We start from the raw sequence: 24,306 nt of genomic DNA on the forward strand, positions 1-24,306 counted from the left end.
GTTGGACCCTCTGCCCAGTCTCCCTGAAGTTAGGTTGGACCCTCTGCCCAGTCTCCCTGAAGTTAGGTTGGACCCTCTGCCCAGTCTCCCTGAAGTTAGGTTGGACCCTCTGTCCAGTCTCCCTGAAGTTAGGTTGGACCCTCTGTCCAGTCTCCCTGAAGTTAGGTTGGACCCTCTGCCCAGCCTCCCTGAAGTTAGGTTGGACCCTCTGCCCAGCCTCCCTGAAGTTAGGTTGGACCCTCTGCCCAGTCTCCCTGAAGTTAGGTTGGACCCTCTGCCCAGCCTCCCTGAAGTTAGGTTGGACCCTCTGCCCAGTCTCCCTGAAGTTAGGTTGGACCCTCTGCCCAGTCTCCCTGAAGTTAGGTTGGACCCTCTGTCCAGTCTCCCTGAAGTTAGGTTGGACCCTCTGCCCAGCCTCCCTAAAACTCAAACCACGGTTGACCACATGGTTCAACCAAAGTGGCCCAGATCTCATCGGTGATTGTTCTCTTTCCTCCTCTTCCCACTCCTCATCCCCCTCTTACTCTCATTCTTCTTCCTCTAACTCCACAATTGGCCTCCATTGTTGTCCAAACCAAGAGAACCAACCTGAAGCCTATTTATAGTGCTCAAGCTCAGATTTCTCAGTGAAGAAATTAGCTATATAAGTGTTTTCACACATGAGCACTGGGTGTAGGTAATCAGTAAATGAGTCCGGCATTTTGAATGGCATGGTTTGTTCCAAACAAAACACAAGACCTATTTTGGGGTGATGTGTCTATTGTAGAGGACTGTGTTTAGTATTTTGCAAAAAGTGTGTTTTACAATTGCAAACTGAGTGTAACGCAGATAATGTGCTTGCAGTTTTGCAGACTTGGTCTGCAGATTAAGTACATGGGTTAATGGTTTCACTGAGTGTTCCTCAAGTACCACTTCTAGTGTGTAAGCAATTGTAAAAAATAAAAAAAATAAAACGGTAATATGGGTTGGTATGGGAAGCAGAGTTAATATGGGTTGGTATGAGAACCAGAGTTAATATGGGTTGCTATGGGAACCAGAGTTAATATGGGTTGCTATGGGAACCAGAGTTAATATGGGTTGGTGTGGGAAGCAGAGTGAATATGGGTTGCTATGGGAACCAGAGTTAATATGGGTTGCTATGGGAAGCAGAGTTAATATGGGTTGCTATGGGAACTAGAGTTAATATGGGAACCAGAGTTAATATGGGTTGCTATGGGAAGCAGAGTTAATATGGGTTGTTATGGGAACCAGAGTTAATATGGGTTGCTATGGGAACCAGAGTTAATATGGGAAGCAGAGTGAATATGGGTTGCTATGGGAACCAGAGTTAATATGGGTTGCTATGGGAACTAGAGTTTTCTAAAGCACTCTGGGGTGAAGTTCTTATCTAGGTGCAGGTCTAGGATCAGTATCCTCTCCCCCAATCCTAACCTCAACCGTTCAGACAGGGAAATGCTAAACTGACCCAAGATCAGTGTCTAGAGGAAACTTAACCCTACACCATTACAGGGTTGGTACCTCTCAGTATTCTCCACTCAATATAGTGGAGATCATTGTTATAACATATTGTAGAGAATTCGAAGGGCAGCCCTGGACGAGACACAAAAATGGGCCCAGCAACTGTCAACCCAACACCTTACCCATAATGCCAAGAGATCCTAACCCCTTGACAAGGTGTTTGGTTAAGGTCACTACGATATTTATAAGAATTGCATTTTGCATTTAATTTCTTCTAAGCCACATTACCAGTTACATGTGATAATAATTAACATGAATAAAAAACATGTAATCATCAGAGCTGATTTTCATTTAATTTGGTTCAGTCCATCCTTCTACATTTACATACCTATACAACCACTTAACCCTCTCTAACACATTGAAAATGACACCTTCCATTTCACCTGATCAAACTCACGATAAAAACCAAAACATGATACATTTGATCCCTCAGCGATAGTCAACCTCCCTCTTTACCCGCCCAAACAGTTTTACAGAAAAAAATACAAATAAATGAGTGACATGGAACACGGATTGATCATGTGTGTGTCTGAAACCGTGGCAATGGCATGTTACCATGGACACCACAAACCATTTTCAGGTGAAGGAAAGAAACAAAGATTCTGAACCTGGCAATAGGCGGGACAGACCGGGACCTGTCAATCAATCATTTAAAGATTTCTCAGCCAATGGTAATGTTCGAAAGAGAACATAACCCTCCCATTGATTCCATGGATGCATCTCAATAGTCTAAAAATAGCTTCCTCTCCTCATCTCCTCGATCTGCAGAGGACATTAAAGAACTGAACAGGTGAAACTAAACTCCCAGTAGGCATCCTCTCTCTGTCCTGCTATTTCAGATCAGTGCAGCTGAAGGAGAGGACACAAAGAGAGCAAAGCCACATCAGACTATTGAGCCACAGCCCACAACTGAGTTCACGGTAATCCCGTCCAACAAGGAAGTTCATCTGGCCAATCGGAGGGCTGTCTCATTGTGTGAGGGCTGATGTGATTGGCTCTAGTCGGTCTTGCGAGGGCTTTCCAGTTTCCAAGCACCAGTGATGTAACGCAGGCGGATGAACACCAGGTCTCTACCCATCTGTAGCCAGCTCCACACCGGCACCAGTTTAGACCCTATAACAACACAGAACACATTAAGGGCTGTATCCAGGCTGTACACTTTGCATCATGCTTAAAACCTGTTAGGGCTAGGGGGCAGTATTGACACGGCTGGATAAAAAAACGTACCCGATTTAATCTGGTTACTACTCCTGCCCAGTAACTAGAATATGCATATAATTATTGGCTTCGGATAGAAAACACTCCAAAGTTTCTAAAACTGTTTGAATGGTGTCTGTGAGTATAACAGAACTCAAATGGCAGGTCAAAACCTGAGAAGATTCTGTACAGGAAGTACCCTGTCTGACCATTTCTTGAACTTCTTTGCCATCTCTATCAATTACAAAGGATCTCTGCTATAACGTGACACTTCCTACGTCTCACATGGTCTCTCAGAAGGCGGCAAAAAGCTGAATCGTGGCTTTGCAGGCTCTGGCTGAAACAAAGTAGCGAGTTTGGGTAGTGGCTGGTTACAGTACTGTGAGACTCAGGCTCGTGCCCGCGTCGACCGAAAGCTTTCTTTTCCTTTGTCTGTTTACCTAAAAGGATATTCCCGGTCGGAATATTATCGCTTTTTTACAAGAAAAATGGCATAAAAATGGATTTTAAACAGCGGTTGACATGCTTCGAAGTACGGTAATGAAATATTTAGATTTTTTTTGTCAGGAATTGCGCCATGCGCACGACCCTTATTTACCATTCGGATAGTGTCTGGAACGCACAAACAAAACGCCGCTATTCGGATATAACGATGGATTATTTTGGACCAAACCAACATTTGTTATTGAAGTAGCAGTCCTGGGAGTGCATTCTGACGAAGACAACAAAAGGTAATCAAACTTTTGTAATAGTAAATCTGATTTTGGTGAAGGCTAAACTTGCCGGGTGTCTAAATAGCTAGCCCGTGATGGCTGGGCTATGTACTTAGAATATTGCAAAATGTGCTTTCACCAAAAAGCTATTTTAAAATCGGACATATCAAGTGCATAGAGGAGTTCTGTATCTATAATTCTTAAAATAATTGTTATGCTTTTTGTGAACGTTTATCGTGAGTAATTTAGTAAATTGTTAGTAAATTCCCCGGAAGTTTGCGGGGGGTATGCTAGTTCTGAACTTCACATGCCAATGTAAAAAGCTGGTTTTTGATATAAATATGAACTTGATTGAACAAAACATGCATGTATTGTATAACAATGTCCTAGGGTTGTCATCTGATGAAGATCATCAAAGGTTAGTGCTGCATTTAGCTGTGGTTTGGGTTTATGTGACATTATATGCTAGCTTGAAAAATGGGTGTCTGATTATTTCTGGCTGGGTACTCTGCTGACATAATCTAATGTTTTGCTTTCGTTGTAAAGCCTTTTTGAAATCGGACAGTGTGGTTAGATTAACGAGAGTCTTGTCTTTAAAATGCTGTAAAATAGTCATATGTTTGAGAAATTGAAGTAATAGCATTTCTAAGGTATTTGAAAATCGCGCCACTGGATTAGACTGGCTGTTGCGTAGGTGGGACGAATTCGTCCCGCCTAGCCCAGAGAGGTTAAGAAGAACAGCCTTTAGCTTTGGTATATTGTTCATATACCCCACCCCCTCTGGTCTTATAGCTTCATTATATTCCACCCCCTCTGGACTTATAGCTTCATTATACCCCACCCCCTCTAGCCTTATAGCTTCATTATACCCCACCCCCTCTGGCCTTATAGCTTCATTATACCCCACCCCCTCTAGCCTTATAGCTTCATTATACCCCACCCCCTCTGGCCTTATAGCTTCATTATACCCCACCCCCTCTAGCATTATAGCTTCATTATACCCCACCCCCTCTGACCTTATAGCTTCATTATACCCCACCCCCTCTGGCCTTATAGCTTCATTATACCCCACCCCCTCTGGCCTTATAGCTTCATTATACCCCACCCCCTCTGGCCTTATAGCTTCATTATACCCCACCCCCTCTGGCCTTATAGCTTCATTATACCCCACCCCCTCTGGCCTTATAGCTTCATTATACCCCACAACCTCTAGCCTTATAGCTTCATTATACCCCACCCCCTCTGGCCTTATAGCTTCATTATACCCCACCCCCTCTGGCCTTATAGCTTCATTATACCCCACCCCCTCTGGCCTTATAGCTTCATTATACCCCACCCCCTCTGGCCTTATAGCTTCATTATACCCCACCCCCTCTGGCCACATAGCTTCATTAGACCCCACCCCCTCTGGACTTATAGCTTCATTATACCCCACCCCCTCTGGCCTTATAGCTTCATTATACCCCACCCCCTCTGGTCTTATAGCTTCATTATACCCCACCCCCTCTGGCCACATAGCTTCATTATACCCCACCCCCTCTGGCCACATAGCTTCATTATACCCCACCCCCTCTAGCCTTATAGCTTCATTATACCCCACCCCCTCTGGTCTTGTAGCTTCATTATACCCCACCCCCTCTGGTCTTGTAGCTTCATTATACCCCACCCCCTCTGGTCTTGTAGCTTCATTATACCCCACCCCCTCTGGTCTTGAAGCTTCATTATACCCCACCCCCTCTGGCCTTATAGCTTCATTATACCCCACCCCCTCTGGACTTATAGCTTCATTATACCCCACCCCCTCTAGCCTTATAGCTTCATTATACCCCACCCCCTCTGGCCTTATAGCTTCATTATACCCCACCCCCTCTGGCCTTATAGCTTCATTATACCCCACCCCCTCTGGCCTTATAGCTTCATTATACCCCACCCCCTCTGGCCTTATAGCTTCATTATACCCCACCCCCTCTGGCCTTATAGCTTCATTATACCCCACCCCCTCTGGACTTATAGCTTCATTATACCCCACCCCCTCTGGACTTATAGCTTCATTATAACCAGCTTATAACACCTCAAGCCAGCAGGCAGCCTAGCGGTTAAGATGGGTTATAACCTTATAAACACATTACAGCAGGTCTCTACTCATCTTTAGCCAGCTCCAAAACTGCCACCAGCTTTTTAACCGGTTACGATAAGGTCACTAGGTTGAAACCACTACCATATCAATTAACCAGTAGCCCACGAATAGAAACATCTGAGACACTAAAACACATGCAGGAGCGCCAATCTACTTAGCTATTCTATCATTTTAAATGACAGGACAGTTAAGAGTCGGGAGACTGGTTAGCAGTGAGGGGGAAAGAGCCGAGGCTGGGGTTCGGTCACCGTGGGGACCTGTGTGGTCTGGGTGTTACTGCTGGACCACACTCGCTGAACTTTAAAACACATATCTAATGTAAAATACCAGCACAGCGCTGTAAGAAAGTCAGGTTTCAGGCCTACATAAGTAAAACAACCCAAACAAGTTCGATAGGCTAAAACCTGAAGCTACAGTTCGTAAGACTGAATATGACACTATTGATTATCCACCTTAAAACTCACCTCTCATACAGTGCCTTGCGAAAGTATTCAGCCCCCTTGAACTTTGACCTTTTGCCACATTTCAGGCTTCAAACATAAAGATATAAAACTATTTTTTTGTGAAGAATCAACAACAAGTGGGATACAATCATGAAGTGGAACGACATTTATTGGATATTTCAAACTTTTTTAAGAAATAAAAAACTGAAAAATTGGGCGTGCAAAATTATTCAGCCCCCTTAAGTTAATACTCTGTAGCGCCACCTTTTGCTGCGATTACAGCTGTAAGTCGCTTGGGGTATGTCTCTATCAGTTTTGCAGATCGAGAGACTGAAATTTTTGCCCATTCCTCCTTGCAAAACAGCTCGAGCTCAGTGAGGTTGGATGGAGAGCGTTTGTGAACAGCAGTTTTCAGTTCTTTCCACAGATTCTCGATTGGATTCAGGTCTGGACTTTGACTTGGCCATTCTAACACCTGGATATGTTTATTTGTTAACCATTCCATTGTAGATTTTGCTTTATGTTTTGGATCATTGTCTTGTTGGAAGACAAATCTCCGTCCCAGTCTCAGGTCTTTTGCAGACTCCATCAGGTTTTCTTCCAGAATGGTCCTGTATTTGGCTCCATCCATCTTCCCATCAATTTTAACCATCTTCCCTGCCCCTGCTGAAGAAAAGCAGGCCCAAACCATGATGCTGCCACCACCATGTTTGACACTGGGGATGGTGTATTCAGGGTGATGAGCTGTGTTGCTTTTACGCCAAACATAACGTTTTGCATTGTTGCCAAAAAGTTCGATTTTGGTTTCATCTGACCAGAGCACCTTCTTCCACATGTTTGGTGTGTCTCCCAGGTGGCTAGTGGCAAACTTTAAACGACACTTTTTATGGATATCTTTAAGAAATGGCTTTCTTCTTGTCACTCTTCCATAAAGGCCAGATTTGTGCAGTATACGACTGATTGTTGTCCTATGGACAGAGTCTCCCACCTCAGCTGTAGATCTCTGCAGATCATCCAGAGTGATCATGGGCCTCTTGGCTGCATCTCTGATCAGTCTTCTCCTTGTATGAGCTGAAAGTTTAGAGGGACGGCCGGGTCTTCGTAGATTTGCAGTGGTCTGATACTCATTTTTTACATTTTTTTACATTTTAGTCATTTAGCAGACGCTGTTATCCAGAGCGACTTACAGTAGTGAATACAGTTCATACATTTCATTTCATACATTTTTTTTTCTCCATACTGGCCCCCCGTGGGAATCGAACCCACAACTCCTTCCATTTTAATATTATCGCTTGCACAGTGCTCCTTGGGATGTTTAAAGCTTGGGAAATCTTTTTGTATCCAAATCTGGCTTTAAACTTCTCCACAACAGTATCTCGGACCTGCCTGGTGTGTTCCTTGTTCTTCATGATGCTCTCTGCGCTTTAAACGGACCTCTGAGACTATCACAGAGCAGGTGCATTTATACGGAGACTTGATTACACACAGGTGGATTCTATTTATCATCATTAGTCATTTAGGTCAACATTGGATCATTCAGAGATCCTCACTGAACTTCTGGAGAGAGTTTGCTGCACTGAAAGTAAAGGGGCTGAATAATTTTGCACGGCCAATTTTTCAGTTTTTTATTTGTTAAAAAAGTTTGAAATATCCAATAAATTTCATTCCACTTCATGATTGTGTCCCACTTGTTGTTGATTCTTCACAAAAAATTACAGTTTTATATCTTTATGTTTGAAGCCTGAAATGTGGCAAAAGGTCGAAAAGTTCAAGGGGGCCGAATACTTTCGCAAGGCACTGTACATATGCACATATACATATATATATACATATATATATATATACATATATATATATATACATATATATATATATATACACACACACACACACACACACACACACACACACACACATACATACATACATACATACATACATATATATATATATATATATATATATATATATTAGGGTTGAATAGTGGTAACCGGGTTACCAAGATTTCCCACCCAAACCCGCTCCCTTTTCCCAGGATACTGCGAGAAACCGGTCAATTATAATAAATGATATATATATGAACAGCATGCTGTGAAATGGAACTGTTAAATGATATGCAATGTCTAAATCTGGCTTCTCTATGGGTCATGGCCTAATCTCTGCTATAGACAGCGTGAGGATAGACAGCGTGAGGATAGACAGCGTTTTTTCTTGTGAATGATGGGTTATACATAAGCTAAGCTTCGAACTTATAGCCTCTGTCTCTTGCGCAATACGCCCCTGCACTCCGTTGGCCATTCTCCTTCACGCTCCTAAACTAGAACAGCTTGCTGGCCATTCTCCTTCACGCTCCTAAACTAGAACAGCTTGCTGGCCATTCTCCTTCACGCTCCTAAACTAGAACAGCTTGCTGGCCATTCTCCTTCACGCTCCTAAACTAGAACAGCTTGCTGGCCATGCTCCTTCACGCTCCTAAACTAGAACAGCTTGCTGGCCATTCTCCTTCACGCTCCTAAACTAGAACATCTTGCTGGCCATTTCTCCTTCACGCTCCTAAACTAGAACAGCTTGTTGGCCATTCTCCTTCACGCTCCTAAACTAGAACAGCTTGTTGGCCATTCTCCTTCACGCTCCTAAACTAGAACAGCTTGCTGGCCATTCTCCTTCACGCTCCTAAACTAGAACAGCTTGCTGGCCATTCTCCTTCACGCTCCTAAACTAGAACAGCTTGCTGGCCATTCTCCTTCACGCTCCTAAACTAGAACAGCTTGCTGGCCATTCTCCTTCACGCTCCTAAACTAGAACAGCTTGCTGGCCATTCTCCTTCACGCTCCTAAACTAGAACAGCTTGCTGGCCATTCTCCTTCACGCTCCTAAACTAGAACAGCTTGTTGGCCATTCTCCTTCACGCTCCTAAACTAGAACAGCTTGCTGGCCATTCTCCTTCACGCTCCTAAACTAGAACAGCTTGCTGGCCATTCTCCTTCACGCTCCTAAACTAGAACAGCTTGCTGGCCATTTCTCCTTCACGCTCCTAAACTAGAACATCTTGCTGGCCATTCTCCTTCACGCTCCTAAACTAGAACATCTTGCTGGATATTTCTCCTTCACGCTCCTAAACTAGAACATCTTGCTGGCCATTCTCCTTCACGCTCCTAAACTAGAACAGCTTGTTGGCCATTTCTCCTTCACGCTCCTAAACTAGAACAGCTTGCTGGCCATTCTCCTTCACGCTCCTAAACTAGAACAGCTTGTTGGCCATTCTCCTTCACGCTCCTAAACTAGAACATCTTGCTGGCCATTCTCCTTCACGCTCCTAAACTAGAACAGCTTGCTGGCCATTCTCCTTCACGCTCCTAAACTAGAACAGCTTGCTGGCCATTCTCCTTCACGCTCCTAAACTAGAACAGCTTGCTGGCCATTCTCCTTCACGCTCCTAAACTAGAACAGCTTGCTGGCCATTCTCCTTCACGCTCCTAAACTAGAACAGCTTGCTGGCCATTCTCCTTCACGCTCCTAAACTAGAACAGCTTGCTGGCCATTCTCCTTCACGCTCCTAAACTAGAACAGCTTGCTGGCCATTCTCCTTCACGCTCCTAAACTAGAACAGCTTGCTGGCCATTCTCCTTCACGCTCCTAAACTAGAACAGCTTTCTGGCCATTCTCCTTCACGCTCCTAAACTAGAACAGCTTGTTGGCCATTCTCCTTCACGCTCCTAAACTAGAACAGCTTGCTGGCCATTCTCCTTCACGCTCCTAAACTAGAACAGCTTGCTGGCCATTCTCCTTCACGCTCCTAAACTAGAACAGCTTGCTGGCCATTCTCCTTCACGCTCCTAAACTAGAACAGCTTGTTGGCCATTTCTCCTTCACGCTCCTAAACTAGAACATCTTGCTGGCCATTCTCCTTCACGCTCCTAAACTAGAACAGCTTGTTGGCCATTTCTCCTTCACGCTCCTAAACTAGAACAGCTTGCTGGCCATTCTCCTTCACGCTCCTAAACTAGAACAGCTTGCTGGCCATTCCCCTTCACGCTCCTAAACTAGAACATCTTGCTGGCCAATTCTCCTTCACGCTCCTAAACTAGAACAGCTTGCTGGCCATTCTCCTTCACGCTCCTAAACTAGAACAGCTTGTTGGATATTTTTTATACTAATAGACTATAGGAAGAGGGACGCAAGCTCTTGTTTGCTGAATGTTATATACAGCAGCCAATATAACTCACGGCCACAGGCCAGGCAGTTTGAAAGAAGAGCGAACGTGTGATGGCATTAGCCTATATAACAGTTATTTGTTAAAACTCCTAACCATTCAATCTTTCGTGAAGAGAAGTGATCGCCGTCTGCATCTTATTCGAGTCCAATATTATTTCAAGGATGTCATTAGAATGATGAAGATGAGGACAACGAAACTTATTTCATGTAACAGTTGAAAGCGAGGAGGGAATGAAGCAACGAGAGAGAGAGAGAGGAGGTAGGCTAATAGCATTATGGGAAATATTATGAAAGGTAAATATGCGTCAGCCTACCAATTAAATATATTTATTTAAATAGACCCTATTATATACAAATTCGCTACATGTCCTGCACCAGAATCACATGTTCTCTCCCAGCTTCCTGGTTTGAATGAGGAGCGTAATTCCTGTCTATATAATACAGTATAATTCAATACAGTACAATAACACAATACGTTAGCCTACTGGAGCTAGTTTCCTTTATTTACCCAAGAGGCTATATGTAGGTCCATTGGATAACAGCACAATCATTTGGGCTTTTATGGGCTTGTGATCATTAAATCTCTTTAACGTAGGGGTCATGAATATCTTTAACGTAGGGGTCATTAAATCTCTTTAATGTAGGGATCATTCAATATCTTTACCGTAGGGATCATCAGAGTCAGGTAGCATCAGGTTAGAATGTTCATGCTGATCAAAGCTCTAATCAAATCCAGACATATTAATCTGCTTTATGCTTTAGAATGACAGTGCCAGTTTTGGCGGGAAATACAGGATTAACTGGGAGAAAAGTTATTTCTTCTCGGGATGGAATTTTTTTTAAATACCGGGGAAATATTCAACGCTAGTGTGTATGTTTAAGTATGAGAGACTCACCTGTCTCAGTACAGTTGACAGACTTACCTTCAATCTCAGTCCAGTTGACGGCCACCTCGGCTATGGGGATCTTAAAGCACTGAGCGATGTACAGCAGCTCCACGTCAAAGGCCCTGTGGAACAGTATCACACCATATTCAGTACTGGTCCTTGACTAGTAAACTTTTCTTTTCCGTCACGATCAAGTTGTTTAGAGACTATACCAGTGCACCGTTTATTCAAATTGTAGTTATTTGAAGTACAGATTGTGAAAAATTGTGTGTTAATGGTCCCGTCCAGAGAGAGAGAGGGAGAGACCGTACCATTGCTCCATTCAATTTCAAGTTGTAGTTATTGTGCGTAAAATGAGAGACCGTACCACTGCGCCAGAGAGAAGGTCTTGCACTTTCCCCATACGTTTTCTTGTTTAAATTAAACCATCTAATTACTATGTAATAACCATCATTCACAACATAAAAATATAAGGAGAGGTAAAATTTGCTCCTTCAGATAAGTTTTTGAAGGGGTTAGAATAGAACTACCCTGTTATTATAGAATTTCTTATAGCAGGTAAACATTGGAATAAGAAAGAGAGAGACCTTACTATCGCTCCACGTGCAGGGAGGATAATTATTTAACTAAGTAGAATACAATAGGAGGTAAACACCAATACATTTTGGTATTGGGTGAGCGGTTAAGTTAGCGTTTGGGGGTGGGGGTACCTTACCATCGCTCCACGTGTAGGGAGGAGAAGGTCTTGAGGGCGGCCTCGCGGGTGAAGAGCTTGAAGCCACACTGCGTGTCCTTGATGCCTCGCACACAGAAAAACCAAACCAGGAAGTGGAACCCATACATCAGGAACGTACGGAACATAGACCGCTACCATGGAAACACAAAAAAAACTAATCCATCTACAAGACCAAGGTGTCTTTTTTGGGGGGGGGGGGCATCTATGCATTTCATCACAGGGTTACTAGGTGAGGGAGAGAGAGAGAGAGAGTGTGAGTGAGTGAGGAGAGATGGCAAAAAGAGAGAAGAGAGATGGCAAAAAGAGAGATGGCAAAAAGAGAGAAGAGAGATGAGAGAGAGAGAGAGGGGAGAAAGAGAGAGAGAGGGGAGAAAGAGAGAGAGAGGGGAGAAAGAGAGAGAGACCGAGAGAAAGAGAAAGACCGAGATGGGAGAAAGAGAGAGATGGGAGAAAGAGATGGGAGAAAGAGAGAGAGATGGGAGAAAGAGATGGGAGAAAGAGATGGGAGAAAGAGATGGGAGAAAGGGAGAAAGATGGGAGAAAGAGAGAGAGAAAGAAAGAGAAAGAGAGAGGGGAGAAAGAGAAAGAGAGAGGGGAGAAAGAGAAAGGGGAGAAAGAGAGGGGAGAAAGAGAGAGGGGAGAAAGAGAGAGAGAGGGGAGAAAGAAAGAGAGAGAGGGGAGAAAGAAAGAGAGGAGAAAGAAAGAGAGAGATGGGAGAAAGCGAGAGAGATGGGAGAAAGCGAGAGAGATGGGAGAAAGCGAGAGAGATGGGAGAAAGAGAGAGAGATGGGAGAAAGAGAGAGAGATGGGAGAAAGAGAGAGCGGGGAGAAAGAGAGAGAGTGAGGAGAAAGATGGGAGAAAGAGACAGATGGGAGAAAGAGAGAGAGAGATGGGAGAAAGAGAGAGAGAGATGGGAGAAAGAGAGAGAGAGATGGGAGAAAGAGAGAGAGAGATGGGAGAAAGAGAGAGAGAGATGGGAGAAAGAGAGAGAGATGGGAGAAAGAGAGAGAGATGGGAGAAAGAGAGAGAGATGGGAGAAAGAGAGAGAGATGGGAGAAAGAGAGAGATGGGAGAAAGAGAAAGATGGGAGAAAGAGAAAGATGGGAGAAAGAGAAAGATGGGAGAAAGAGAGAGAGATGGGAGAAAGAGAGAGAGATGGGAGAAAGAGATGGGAGAAAGAGAGAGAGATGGGAGAAAGAGAGAGAGATGGGAGAAAGAGAGAGAGAAAGAGATGGGAGAAAGAGATGGGAGAAAGAGAGAGAGATGGGAGAAAGAGAGAGAGAAAGAGATGGGAGAAAGAGAGAGAGATGGGCGAAAGAGAGAGAGAAAGAGATGGGAGAAAGAGAGAGAGATGGGAGAAAGAGAGAGAGATGGGAGAAAGAGAAAGAGATGGGAGAAAGAGAGAGAGATGGGAGAAAGAGATGGGAGAAAGCGAGAGAGAGATGGGAGAAAGAGATGGGAGAAAGCGAGAGAGAGATGGGAGAAAGCGAGAGAGAGATGGGAGAAAGCGAGAGAGATGGGAGAAAGCGAGAGAGATGGGAGAAAGCGAGAGAGATGGGAGAAAGCGAGAGAGATGGGAGAAAGCGAGAGAGATGGGAGAAAGCGAGAGAGATGGGAGAAAGAGAGAGATGGGAGAAAGAGAGAGCGGGGAGAAAGAGAGAGCGGGGAGAAAGAGAGAGCGGGGAGAAAGAGAGAGATGGGAGAAAGAGAGAGATGGGAGAAAGAGAGAGATGGGAGAAAGAGAAAGATGGGAGAAAGAGAAAGATGGGAGAAAGAGAGAGAGATGGGAGAAAGAGAGAGAGATGGGAGAAAGAGAGAGAGATGGGAGAAAGAGAGAGAGATGGGAGAAAGAGAGAGAGATGGGAGAGAGAGAGAGATGGGAGAAAGAGAGAGATGGGAGAAAGAGAGAGAGATGGGAGAAAGAGAGAGAGATGGGAGAAAGAGAGAGAGAGATGGGAGAAAGAGAGAGAGAGATGGGAGAAAGAGAGAGAGAGATGGGAGAAAGAGAGAGAGAGATGGGAGAAAGAGAGAGAGATGGGAGAAAGAGAGAGAGAGATGGGAGAAAGAGAGAGAGATGGGAGAAAGAGAGAGAGATGGGAGAAAGAGAGAGAGAAAGAGAGAGAGAAAGAGAAAGAGAAAGAGATGGGAGAAAGATGGGAGAAAGAGACAGAGATGGGAGAAAGAGACAGAGATGGGAGAAAGATGGGAGAAAGAGAGAGATGGGAGAAAGCGAGAGAGATGGGAGAAAGAGAGAGATGGGAGAAAGAGAGAGTGGGGAGAAAGAGAGAGAGTGAGGAGAAAGAGAGAGAGTGAGGAGAAAGAGAGAGAGATGGGAGAAAGAGAGAGAGATGGGAGAAAGATGGGAGAAAGAGACAGAGATGGGAGAAAGATGGGAGAAAGAGAGAGATGGGAGAAAGAGAGAGAGTGAGGAGAAAGAGAGAGTGGGGAGAAAGAGAGAGAGTGGGGAGAAAGAGAGAGAGTGAGGAGAAAGAGAGAGAGTGAGGAGAAAGAGAGAGAGTGAGGAGAAAGAGAGAGAGTGAGGAGAAAGAGAGAGAGTGAGGAGAAAGAGAGAGAGTGAGGAGAAAGAGAGAGAGTGAGGAGAAAGAGAGAGAGTGAGGAGAAAGAGAGAGAGTGAGGAGAAAGAGAGAGAGTGAGGAGAAAGAGAGAGAGTGAGGAGAAAGAGAGAGAGTGAGGAGAAAGAGAGAGAGTGAGGAGAAAGAGAGAGAGTGAGGAGAAAGAGAGAGAGTGAGGAGAAAGAGAGAGAGTGAGGAGAAAGAGAGAGATGGGAGAAAGAGAGAGATGGGAGAAAGAGAGAGTGGGGAGAAAGAGAGAGTGAGGAGAAAGAGAGAGAGTGAGGAGAAAGAGAGAGAGTGAGGAGAAAGAGAGAGAGTGAGGAGAAAGAGAGAGAGATGGGAGAAAGAGAAAGATGGGAGAGAGAGACAGAGATGGGAGAAAGATGGGAGAAAGAGACAGAGATGGGAGAAAGATGGGAGAAAGAGACAGAGATGGGAGAAAGCGAGAGAGATGGGAGAAAGAGAGAGAGATGGGAGAAAGAGACAGAGATGGGAGAAAGAGAGAGAGATGGGAGAAAGAGAGAGAGATGGGAGAAAGAGAGAAAGATGGGAGAAAGAGAGAGAGATGGGAGAAAGAGAGAGAGATGGGAGAAAGAGAGAGAGATGGGAGAAAGAGAGAGAAAGATGGGAGAAAGAGAGAGAAAGATGGGAGAAAGCGAGAGAAAGATGGGAGAAAGCGAGAGAGATGGGAGAAAGCGAGAGAGATGGGAGAAAGCGAGAGAGATGGGAGAAAGAGAGAGAGATGGGAGAAAGAGAGAGAGATGGGAGAAAGAGAGAGAGATGGGAGAAAGAGAGAGAGATGGGAGAAAGAGAGAGAGATGGGAGAAAGAGAGAGAGATGGGAGAAAGCGAGAGAGATGGGAGAAAGAGAGAGAGATGGGAGAAAGCGAGAGATGGGAGAAAGCGAGAGATGGGAGAAAGAGAGAGATGGGAGAAAGAGAGAGATGGGAGAAAGAGAGAGATGGGAGAAAGAGAGAGATGGGAGAAAGAGAGAGATGGGAGAAAGAGAGAGATGGCAGAAAGCGAGAGAGGAGAAAGAGAGAGATGGCAGAAAGAGAGAGAGGAGAAAGAGAGAGATGGCAGAAAGAGAGAGAGGAGAAAGAGAGAGATGGGAGAAAGAGAGAGATGGGAGAAAGAGAGAGATGGAGAGAGAGAGATGGGAGAAAGAGAGAGTATGGGAGAAAGAGAGAGAGGAGAAAGAGAGCTTACCGAAGCGACTGCCTCCTCCTCCAGGTGGGCTCTGGACCCACAGGATACAGCCATGTTCTCCTGTAACACACAAACATTTCATTATTTAACTGGGATCAATACAGAAAGTCCCATTGAAATCAAATAAAATTTTATTGGTCACATACACATGTTTAGCAGATGTTATTGCTGGTGTAGCTAAATGCTTGTGTTCCTAACTCCAACAGTGCTGTAGTATCTAACCATTCACAATAATACACACACATCTAAAAGTAAAAGTAAAAGAACGTAATTAAGAAATATATAAATATTAGGATGAGCAATGTCAGAGTAGCAATGACTAAAATACAGTAAATTAGAATACAGTATATACATATGAAATGAGTAAAGCAGTATGTAAACATTATTAATGTGACCAGAGATTCCATGTCCATGTATACAGAGCAGCAGCCTCTAAGGTGCAGGGTTGATTAACCCAATGATGGCTGTTTAACAGTCTGATGACCTTGAGATAGAAACTGTTTTTCAGTCTCTCGGTTCCTGCTTTGATGCACCTGTACTGACCTCGCCTTCTGGATGATAGTGGTGTGAACAACAGGCAGTGGCTCGGGTGGTTGATGTCCTTGATGATCTTTTTGGCTTTCCTGTGACATCGGGTGCTGTAGGTGTCCTGGAGGGCAGGTAGTTTGCCCCCGGTGATGGGTTGGGCTGACCTCACCACCCTCTGGAGAGCCTTACGGTTGCGGGCGGTGCAGTTGTCGTACCAGGCGGTGATACAGCCAGACAGGATAATCTCAGTTGTGCATCTGTAAAAGTTTGTGAGGGTCTTAGGGGCCAAGCAGAATTTCTCCAGCGTCCTGAGGTTGAAGAGGCGCAGATTGTCAGTGATGTGTACGCCGAGAAACGTGAAGCTTTTCACCTTCTCCACTGCGGTTCCGTCGATGTGGATAGGGGCGTGCTCTCTCTGCTAGTTCCTGAAGTCCACGACCAGCTCCTTCATTTTGTTGACGTTGAGCGAGAGGTTATTTTCTTGGCACCACTCCGCCAGTGCCTCACCTCCTCCCTGTAGTCTGTCTCGTCATTGTCTGTAATCAGGCCTTCTACTGTTGTGTCGTCTGCAAACTTGATGATTGAGTTGGAGGGGTGCATGGCCACGCAGTCATGGGTGAACAGGGAGTACAGGAAAGGGCTGAGCACACACCCCTGTGTGTGGCCCCTGTGTTGAGGATCAGCGAAGAAGAGGTGTTATTTCCTAAGTTCACCACCTGGGGGCGGCCCGTCAGGAAGTCCAGGACCAGGTTGCAGAGGGTGGGGTTCAGACCCAGGGCCCCAAGCTTAATGATGAGCCTGGATAGTACTATGGTCTTGAAGGCTGAGTTATAGTCAATGAACAGCATTCTCACATAGGGCTTCCTCTTGTCCAGATGGGATAGGACAGTGTGCAGTGCGTCTGTGGATCTATTGGGCCGGTATGCAAATTGAAGTGGGTCTAGGGTGTCAGGTAAGGTAGAGGTGATATGATCCTTGACTAGTCTCTCAAAGCACTTCATGGTGACAGTGAGTGCTACGGGGCGATAGTCATTTAGTTCAGTTACCTTTCACTTTCTTGGGAACAGAAATAATGGTGGACATCTTGAAGCAAGTGCGGACAGTAGACTGGGATAGGGAGAGATTGAATATGTCCGTAAACACTTCAGCCACTCCAGGAATCGACTAGGGATGCAGTCTGGACCGGCAGCCTTGCAAGGGTTAACATGCCTAAATGTCTTACTCACGTCGGCCACGGAGAACGAGAGCCCACAGTTTTTGGTAGCGGGCCGCGTCGGTGGCCCTGTGTTATCCTCAAAGTGGGCGAAGAAGGTGTTTAGCTTGTCCGGGAGCAAGACGTCGATGTCCGTGACGTGGCTGGTTTTCAATAGACCAGAGCAAGCTAGATCTACTCAGGCTTTTATTAAGCTAGCCAGCTTCCGTCAGTTAGCCAGCTTCAGCCAGTTAGCCAGCTTCAGCCAGTTAGCCAGCTTCAGCCAGTTAGCCAGCTTCAGTTAGCCAGCTTGAGCTTCAGTTAGCCAGCTTCAGCCAGCTTCCGTTTCAGTCAGCCAGCTTCCGTTTCAGTCAGCCAGCTTCCGTTTCAGTCAGCCAGCTTCCGTTTCAGTCAGCCAGCTTCCGTTTCAGTCAGCCAGCTTCCGTTTCAGTCAGCCAGCTTCCGTTTCAGTCAGCCAGCTTCCGTTTCAGTCAGCCATTCGAGCTCAGGCTTCATCCGTACGACGACGGTGGATATTGCTCGCTCCGTCTGCCACTAATTCTAGCAGGCTTGTAACTGAGCGTGCATGTCGCACATGGCTAGTTGAACGCCAAACTCTTTATTGAAACAATGCCGAAACATCAATCCACGGACATGTCAGTAGCACAAATTGAAAGAAAAGTTATCTTGCAAATTCAGCAAGCTATTACTTATCGTTAATGCAGTCTTCGGTGTGCATATCAATGCACAAGCACGTCCTATCTGTGGAACAGCTCGTCGCGTTGTGGCCATAGAGCCATAGACTCTGGCACTTTGACTGTTAAACTCATGGCTACACTGGAACTACCGTCTATGGATTATATGTCTATGGTTGGTTCCAGTCTGACAGTTTGCCTTTCGCAAATTTAAAAATACACATAGCGTTGTAAAACGTAGTTGGGAAAGCAAACGCTGTCCTTACTAAAATGTGCTAAGTTATTTTTTTATTCTTTTTCTCCCTAATTTCGATCTTGTCTCATCGCTGCAACTCCCCAACAGGCTCGGGAGACGAAGGTGAAGTCACAAGTCCTCTGAAACATGACCTGCCAAACCACGCTGCTCAACACCACGCTGCTTAACCCAGAAACCAGTCCCATCAATGTGTGGGAGGACACCTGCAGGCGCCCCCAACCCATCACACAGAGTCGCTAGAGTGTGATGAGCCAAGTAAAAGCATTTGAACATTATAGGCATTTTAACATTATAATTTCTTTACACACAAAAAACATTTGATTAATAAAACATGTAATCAGACATCTTGAAGGGGATGATGACAATTTTTGTGAGAGGGAGGGAATCTCATTTCATTGGTACTCAATTTATGGCTCAGACACATCATTCAGGATAAATGGAGTTAGCCCTGAGTCAGCCTGCCCCAGAGCAGGTTCATTCTGAAGGATTTGTTGCCATAGAAACGTCCCTGGCTAAAAGATGAGCCACTTTCATGGTACCAGTTATCCTGAGTTGAACTCAGAGTTTACCAAAGCTACCTGGCTAACTCCTCAAACCTGGTAGTACAGGGCTCTGGTCAAAACAGAAACATAGTTATATAACCTAGTCAGGGAAATGACATTTATATTCTCGACAACAGAAGCTAGAATCATAACACTCACTGGTTTAATGTTAACGTCATGAAGGCCGGCCTCCACCTTCTCCACGTCTGCAAACTTAGTGGCCCCGTCCGCGTCCGCCATCAATATGAGCTTCCCTCTGGAACTCAGAGTACCCTACACACACACACACACACACACACACACACACACACACACACACACACACACACACACACTAATTCTTGTTGAAGTTGAATGTGACAGTTGTAGTGAATGGCGTTCTGTTGTCATAGGCAGCGTTCTGTCCAGTGAGGCAGTACTGAGTTACTACATTCAAGATAATAACCTTATTTTAAATGTGGCAGTTGCAGTGAGCAGAGATATAGAATTAAATATATGTATATTGTGTATCTCTACATTTACGAGCAGAGCTCTCACCATCCTGTGTGTGTATGTGTGTGTGTGTGTCTCACCATCCTGTGTGTGTGTGTGTGTGTGTGTGTGTCTCTCACCATCCTGACGGCCCCTCCTTTCCCTCTGTTTTTCACGAGGGTCAGGACTCTGACTTTGTCTGCGCCATACTTCCTGGTGTACTGCAAGGCAACCTGGGAAGGACAACACCAATACGTACACTTTACTATTACACCTATACATGTCCTGGTGTCCTGCAAGGCACGCTGGGAAGACAGGGCCAACACGTTAAAAACTATTACTCTCTTACAAATACATACATGCTTCTAACCCTCGAAAAGGGTGTCTGATTCTACCATTTTATATGGAGGAACAATATTTCTGAAAGACATATTGCTGTCAACAACAACAGTGTTTATAACAGATAGTCAACACCACGGGGTACCTCTGATGTTTGGTCACTGCTGCCGTCGTCCACCACAATGACCTCATAGGTAAACAACGGCTGCTGTTTCTGTAGGGAGAGAGAGACAGAGAGAGCGAGAGACAGCAGAGAGAGAGACAGGAGAGAGAGAGACAGAGAGAGACAGGAGAGAGAGAGAGACAGGAGAGAGCGAGACAGGAGAGAGAGAGCGAGACAGGAGAGAGAGAGAGAGACAGGAGAGAGAGACAGGAGAGAGAGAGAGAGCGAGATAGGAGAGAGAGAGAGAGCGAGACAGGAGAGAGAGAGCGAGAGACAGGAGAGAGAGAGAGAGAGCGAGAGACAGGAGAGAGAGAGAGAGCGAGAGACAGGAGAGAGAGAGAGAGCGAGAGACAGGAGAGAGAGAGAGAGCGAGAGACAGGAGCGAGCGAGAGACAGGAGAGAGAGAGAGAGAGAGAGCGAGAGACAGGAGAGAGAGAGAGAGAGCGAGAGCGAGAGACAGGAGAGAGAGAGACAGAGAGAGACAGGAGAGAGAGAGACAGAGAGAGACAGGAGAGAGAGAGAGACAGGAGAGAGCGAGACAGGAGAGAGAGAGCGAGACAGGAGAGAGATAGAGAGAGAGCGAGACAGGAGAGAGAGAGAGCGAGACAGGAGAGAGAGCGAGACAGGAGAGAGAGAGCGAGACAGGAGAGAGAGAGCGAGACAGGAGAGAGAGAGAGAGCGAGAGACAGGAGAGAGAGAGAGAGACAGGAGAGAGAGAGAGCGAGAGACAGGAGAGAGAGAGAGAGACAGGAGAGAGAGAGAGAGAGAGAGAGCGAGAGACAGGAGAGAGAGAGAGAGAGAGAGCGAGAGACAGGAGAGAGAGAGAGAGAGAGAGAGCGAGAGACAGGAGAGAGAGAGAGAGAGAGCGAGAGACAGGAGAGAGAGAGAGAGCGAGAGAGAGACAGGAGAGAGAGAGAGCGAGCGAGAGACAGGAGAGAGAGCGAGCGAGCGAGAGACAGGAGAGAGAGCGAGCGAGCGAGAGACAGGAGAGAGAGCGAGCGAGCGAGAGACAGGAGAGAGAGCGAGCGAGAGACAGGAGAGAGAGCGAGCGAGAGACAGGAGAGAGAGAGAGCGAGCGAGAGACAGGAGAGAGAGAGAGCGAGCGAGAGACAGGAGAGAGAGCGAGCGAGCGAGAGACAGGAGAGAGAGCGAGCGAGCGAGAGACAGGAGAGAGAGCGAGCGAGAGACAGGAGAGAGAGAGAGCGAGAGACAGGACGAGAGAGAGAGAGACAGGAGAGAGCGAGAGACAGGAGAGAGAGAGAGCGAGAGACAGGAGAGAGAGAGAGCGAGAGACAGGAGAGAGAGAGAGCGAGAGACAGGAGAGAGAGCGAGAGACAGGAGAGAGAGAGAGAGCGAGACAGGACGAGAGAGAGGAGAGCGAGAGACAGGACGAGAGAGAGAGACAGGAGAGAGAGAGAGCGAGAGAGAGGAGAGAGAGAGAGCGAGAGACAGGAGAGAGAGCGAGAGACAGGAGGAGAGAGAGAGAGCGAGAGACGGGGGGGAGAGAGCGAGAGACAGGAGAGAGAGAGAGAGAGAGAGAGAGAGCGAGAGACAGGAGAGAGAGAGAGACAGGAGAGAGAGAGAGCGAGAGAGAGGAGAGAGAGAGAGCGAGAGAGAGGAGAGAGAGAGAGGACGAGAGAGAGGAGAGAGAGAGAGAGAGAGAGAGCGAGAGACAGGAGAGAGAGAGAGAGAGAGAGAGCGAGAGACAGGAGAGAGAGAGAGAGAGAGAGCGAGAGACGGAGGAGAGAGAGAGAGAGAGCGAGAGACAGGAGAGAGAGAGAGAGAGCGAGAGACAGGAGAGAGAGAGAGAGAGAGCGAGAGAGAGACAGGAGAGAGAGAGAGCGAGCGAGAGACAGGAGAGAGAGCGAGCGAGCGAGAGACAGGAGAGAGAGAGAGCGAGCGAGAGACAGGAGAGAGAGAGAGCGAGCGAGAGACAGGAGAGAGAGAGAGCGAGCGAGAGACAGGAGAGAGAGAGAGCGAGCGAGAGACAGGAGAGAGAGAGAGCGAGCGAGAGACAGGAGAGAGAGCGAGCGAGCGAGAGACAGGAGAGAGAGCGAGCGAGAGACAGGAGAGAGAGAGAGCGAGAGACAGGAGAGAGAGAGAGCGAGAGACAGGAGAGAGAGAGAGCGAGAGACAGGACGAGAGAGAGAGAGACAGGAGAGAGCGAGAGACAGGAGAGAGAGAGAGCGAGAGACAGGAGAGAGAGAGAGCGAGAGACAGGAGAGAGAGAGAGCGAGAGACAGGAGAGAGAGAGAGCGAGAGACAGGACAGAGAGAGAGAGAGAGAGAGCGAGAGACAGGACGAGAGAGAGAGACAGGAGAGAGAGAGAGCGAGAGAGAGGAGAGAGAGAGCGAGAGAGAGGAGAGAGAGAGAGCGAGAGAGAGGACGAGAGAGAGGAGAGAGAGAGAGGACGAGAGAGAGGAGAGAGAGAGAGGACGAGAGAGAGGAGAGAGAGAGAGGACGAGAAAATATTTTGATGTTCTTTTTCTAGTATATTCTTTGTTTTGATCGTATCATTATTTATTATTTTAGTCACATTAAATATAATCTGGTGCTGGATTATTTTAGTCGGTTAACATCAAGTATTTCAGAGAGTGTTTGCAGTCTGCAATTTGATAAAGGAAAATGTTGAACTTTAAACTGAAAAGAGGGGATGGGTCAACCACCAACACATTAATTGTAAATCATTACTGCCATCTGGTGGCTTCTTTGAACAATGACAGTATAATGACGATTTTCACCGCTGGTTGTTGAAGTCAAAATGTGGTCACAATGTGAACGGTTTAGAGCTGTTACTCATGATTAAATTACCAACTAACAAGGCTGTGTTTACACAGGCAGACAAATTCTGATTTTTTCCCACTAATTGGTCTTTTCACCAATCACATCAGATCTTTCTTTACCAGAGATCTTTTTCTGAGCTGATCTGATTGGTCAAAAGACTAATTAGTAAAAAAAATAAAATAAATAAATAAAAATAAAATAAAAGTAAATGCAGCCTAAAGTAGGTGTGTTAGAGCTGGACTGGAACAAAATCCTGCACACACTGTCCCTCCATAATCCTATTTTGCTTCTTACTTTCATTCCTAACAGTGGGAGTGGCCACTCACCTGTCTGTTCTCCAGGTATCCCATAGCTTCCTCCATCATCACAGGCACTGCAATGGCAAAATACATATATCAGGTCACACATATGTAGTGTATGGCTGCGTTTACACAGGCAGCCCAATTCTGATATTTTGCTCAATTGAAAGAGCTGATCTGAATGGTCATAATACTAATTATTAGTGGCAAATTATCAGTATTGGGCTGCCTGTGTGAACGCAGTCTATCCCAGGTATAAATAGGGCAAAAAAGCCTCGAAGCCAAGATTGACGCTAGTCACTAGCTGCAAGGAAATGCAAGCTATTGCAATCTGTTGTTACAATCTGTTATTGCAAGGCTAGCGCTGAATATGATACTACAGTCTCATCCACCTTTAACTCCCAAGAGGAAACATGTTCAGGGGAAATGTGTGTGTGTGTGTGTGTGTGTGTGTGTGTGTGTGTGTGTGTGTGTGTGCCTCTCTGTCTGCCCACACACTTCTAGCTCCTCGTTGTGAGCAGGCACTACCAGAGAGCTTTCTGTCTATCTGTCTGCCAATCCGCCCGTCCGTCCGTCTGTCTGTGACTCACTTCGTAGCTCCTCATTGTAGGCAGGCACTATTACAGACAGCTCCAGGGAGCTGGGGTCATGGAGGCTGGGGAAGGGCTCCTTCTCTCCAGTCGCGGTCAGGAACGACTTCTCCTTCTCATGGCGCTTCAGGTCCACCATCCCGGCAGTCAGATGGGCTATCAGCAACACCTGTAAAATAGAATCACAACAGAGTTAAGAATTCAGGTTCTAGATTGTTCTGTCTGTCTGTTTTGGTTCCATTGATTCTATATTCTGGTCAATATGTAAACAAAGACATTTAGGCATATTACTTAGTATTCAAAGATATGGCTGATTAATTGATTGGATGGACACATTCTGTATCCTGTCAAAATCCAGTTCTGTATCCTGTCAAAAATGAACGACAAGACTTTGACATACACCATTACCTAGACAAATACTGTAGCAAGTGTAACACTTACCACGATCAAAGCAGCCACTGCCAATGCAACCAGACAGTGAATTATTTCACATAGACAATCCATTCTCCCATTCCCTGTAGCATAGACAAACACCTGCAGTAAGGAGAGAGTGGCTAGCAACAGTGGCTAGTTAGCCTGCTAAATAACTTTAACTGTACTGTTCCGTGGCGAATATCTCTAACAAACACTCTGAGGAGAGACAAAGATAGAATATCATAGCCGTAAAATTTCCATTATTGTATCGGGCGGATCAGTTTTGAATTGAACTTCCAGTCACGGGGAAACACCTACGCGGAAGTAAGTTCCTGCAGAAAACCACATCATCAAATCGATGCCAGACAGACCTAAGCTGTTTACATCGAATGAAACTAGGACCCC

At 45.9% G+C, this 24,306-nt stretch overlaps 1 protein-coding gene across 1 annotated transcript; it reads right to left on the bottom strand.

The window, feature by feature from the left end:
* Nucleotides 1-1,789: 1,789 nt before the first annotated feature.
* alg5 (ALG5 dolichyl-phosphate beta-glucosyltransferase) lies at nucleotides 1,790-24,248 on the bottom strand. The gene is made up of 10 exons (XM_014129767.3): nucleotides 23,929-24,248; nucleotides 23,488-23,656; nucleotides 22,925-22,971; nucleotides 19,797-19,865; nucleotides 19,453-19,545; nucleotides 19,001-19,114; nucleotides 15,629-15,688; nucleotides 11,826-11,977; nucleotides 11,147-11,232; nucleotides 1,790-2,631 (listed from the first exon to the last, which is right to left on the bottom strand). Exons 1-10 carry the CDS (start codon nucleotides 23,989-23,991, stop codon nucleotides 2,516-2,518), a joined length of 969 nt encoding a protein of 322 aa, XP_013985242.2. The 5' UTR covers nucleotides 23,992-24,248; the 3' UTR covers nucleotides 1,790-2,515.
* Between the last annotated feature and the right edge of the window lie 58 nt (nucleotides 24,249-24,306).

The sequence above is a fragment of the Salmo salar genome, chromosome 11 (genome assembly GCF_965601325.2).
Source record: "Salmo salar chromosome 11, fSalSal1, whole genome shotgun sequence".
In the NCBI taxonomy this organism is placed as follows: Eukaryota; Metazoa; Chordata; class Actinopteri; order Salmoniformes; family Salmonidae; genus Salmo; species Salmo salar.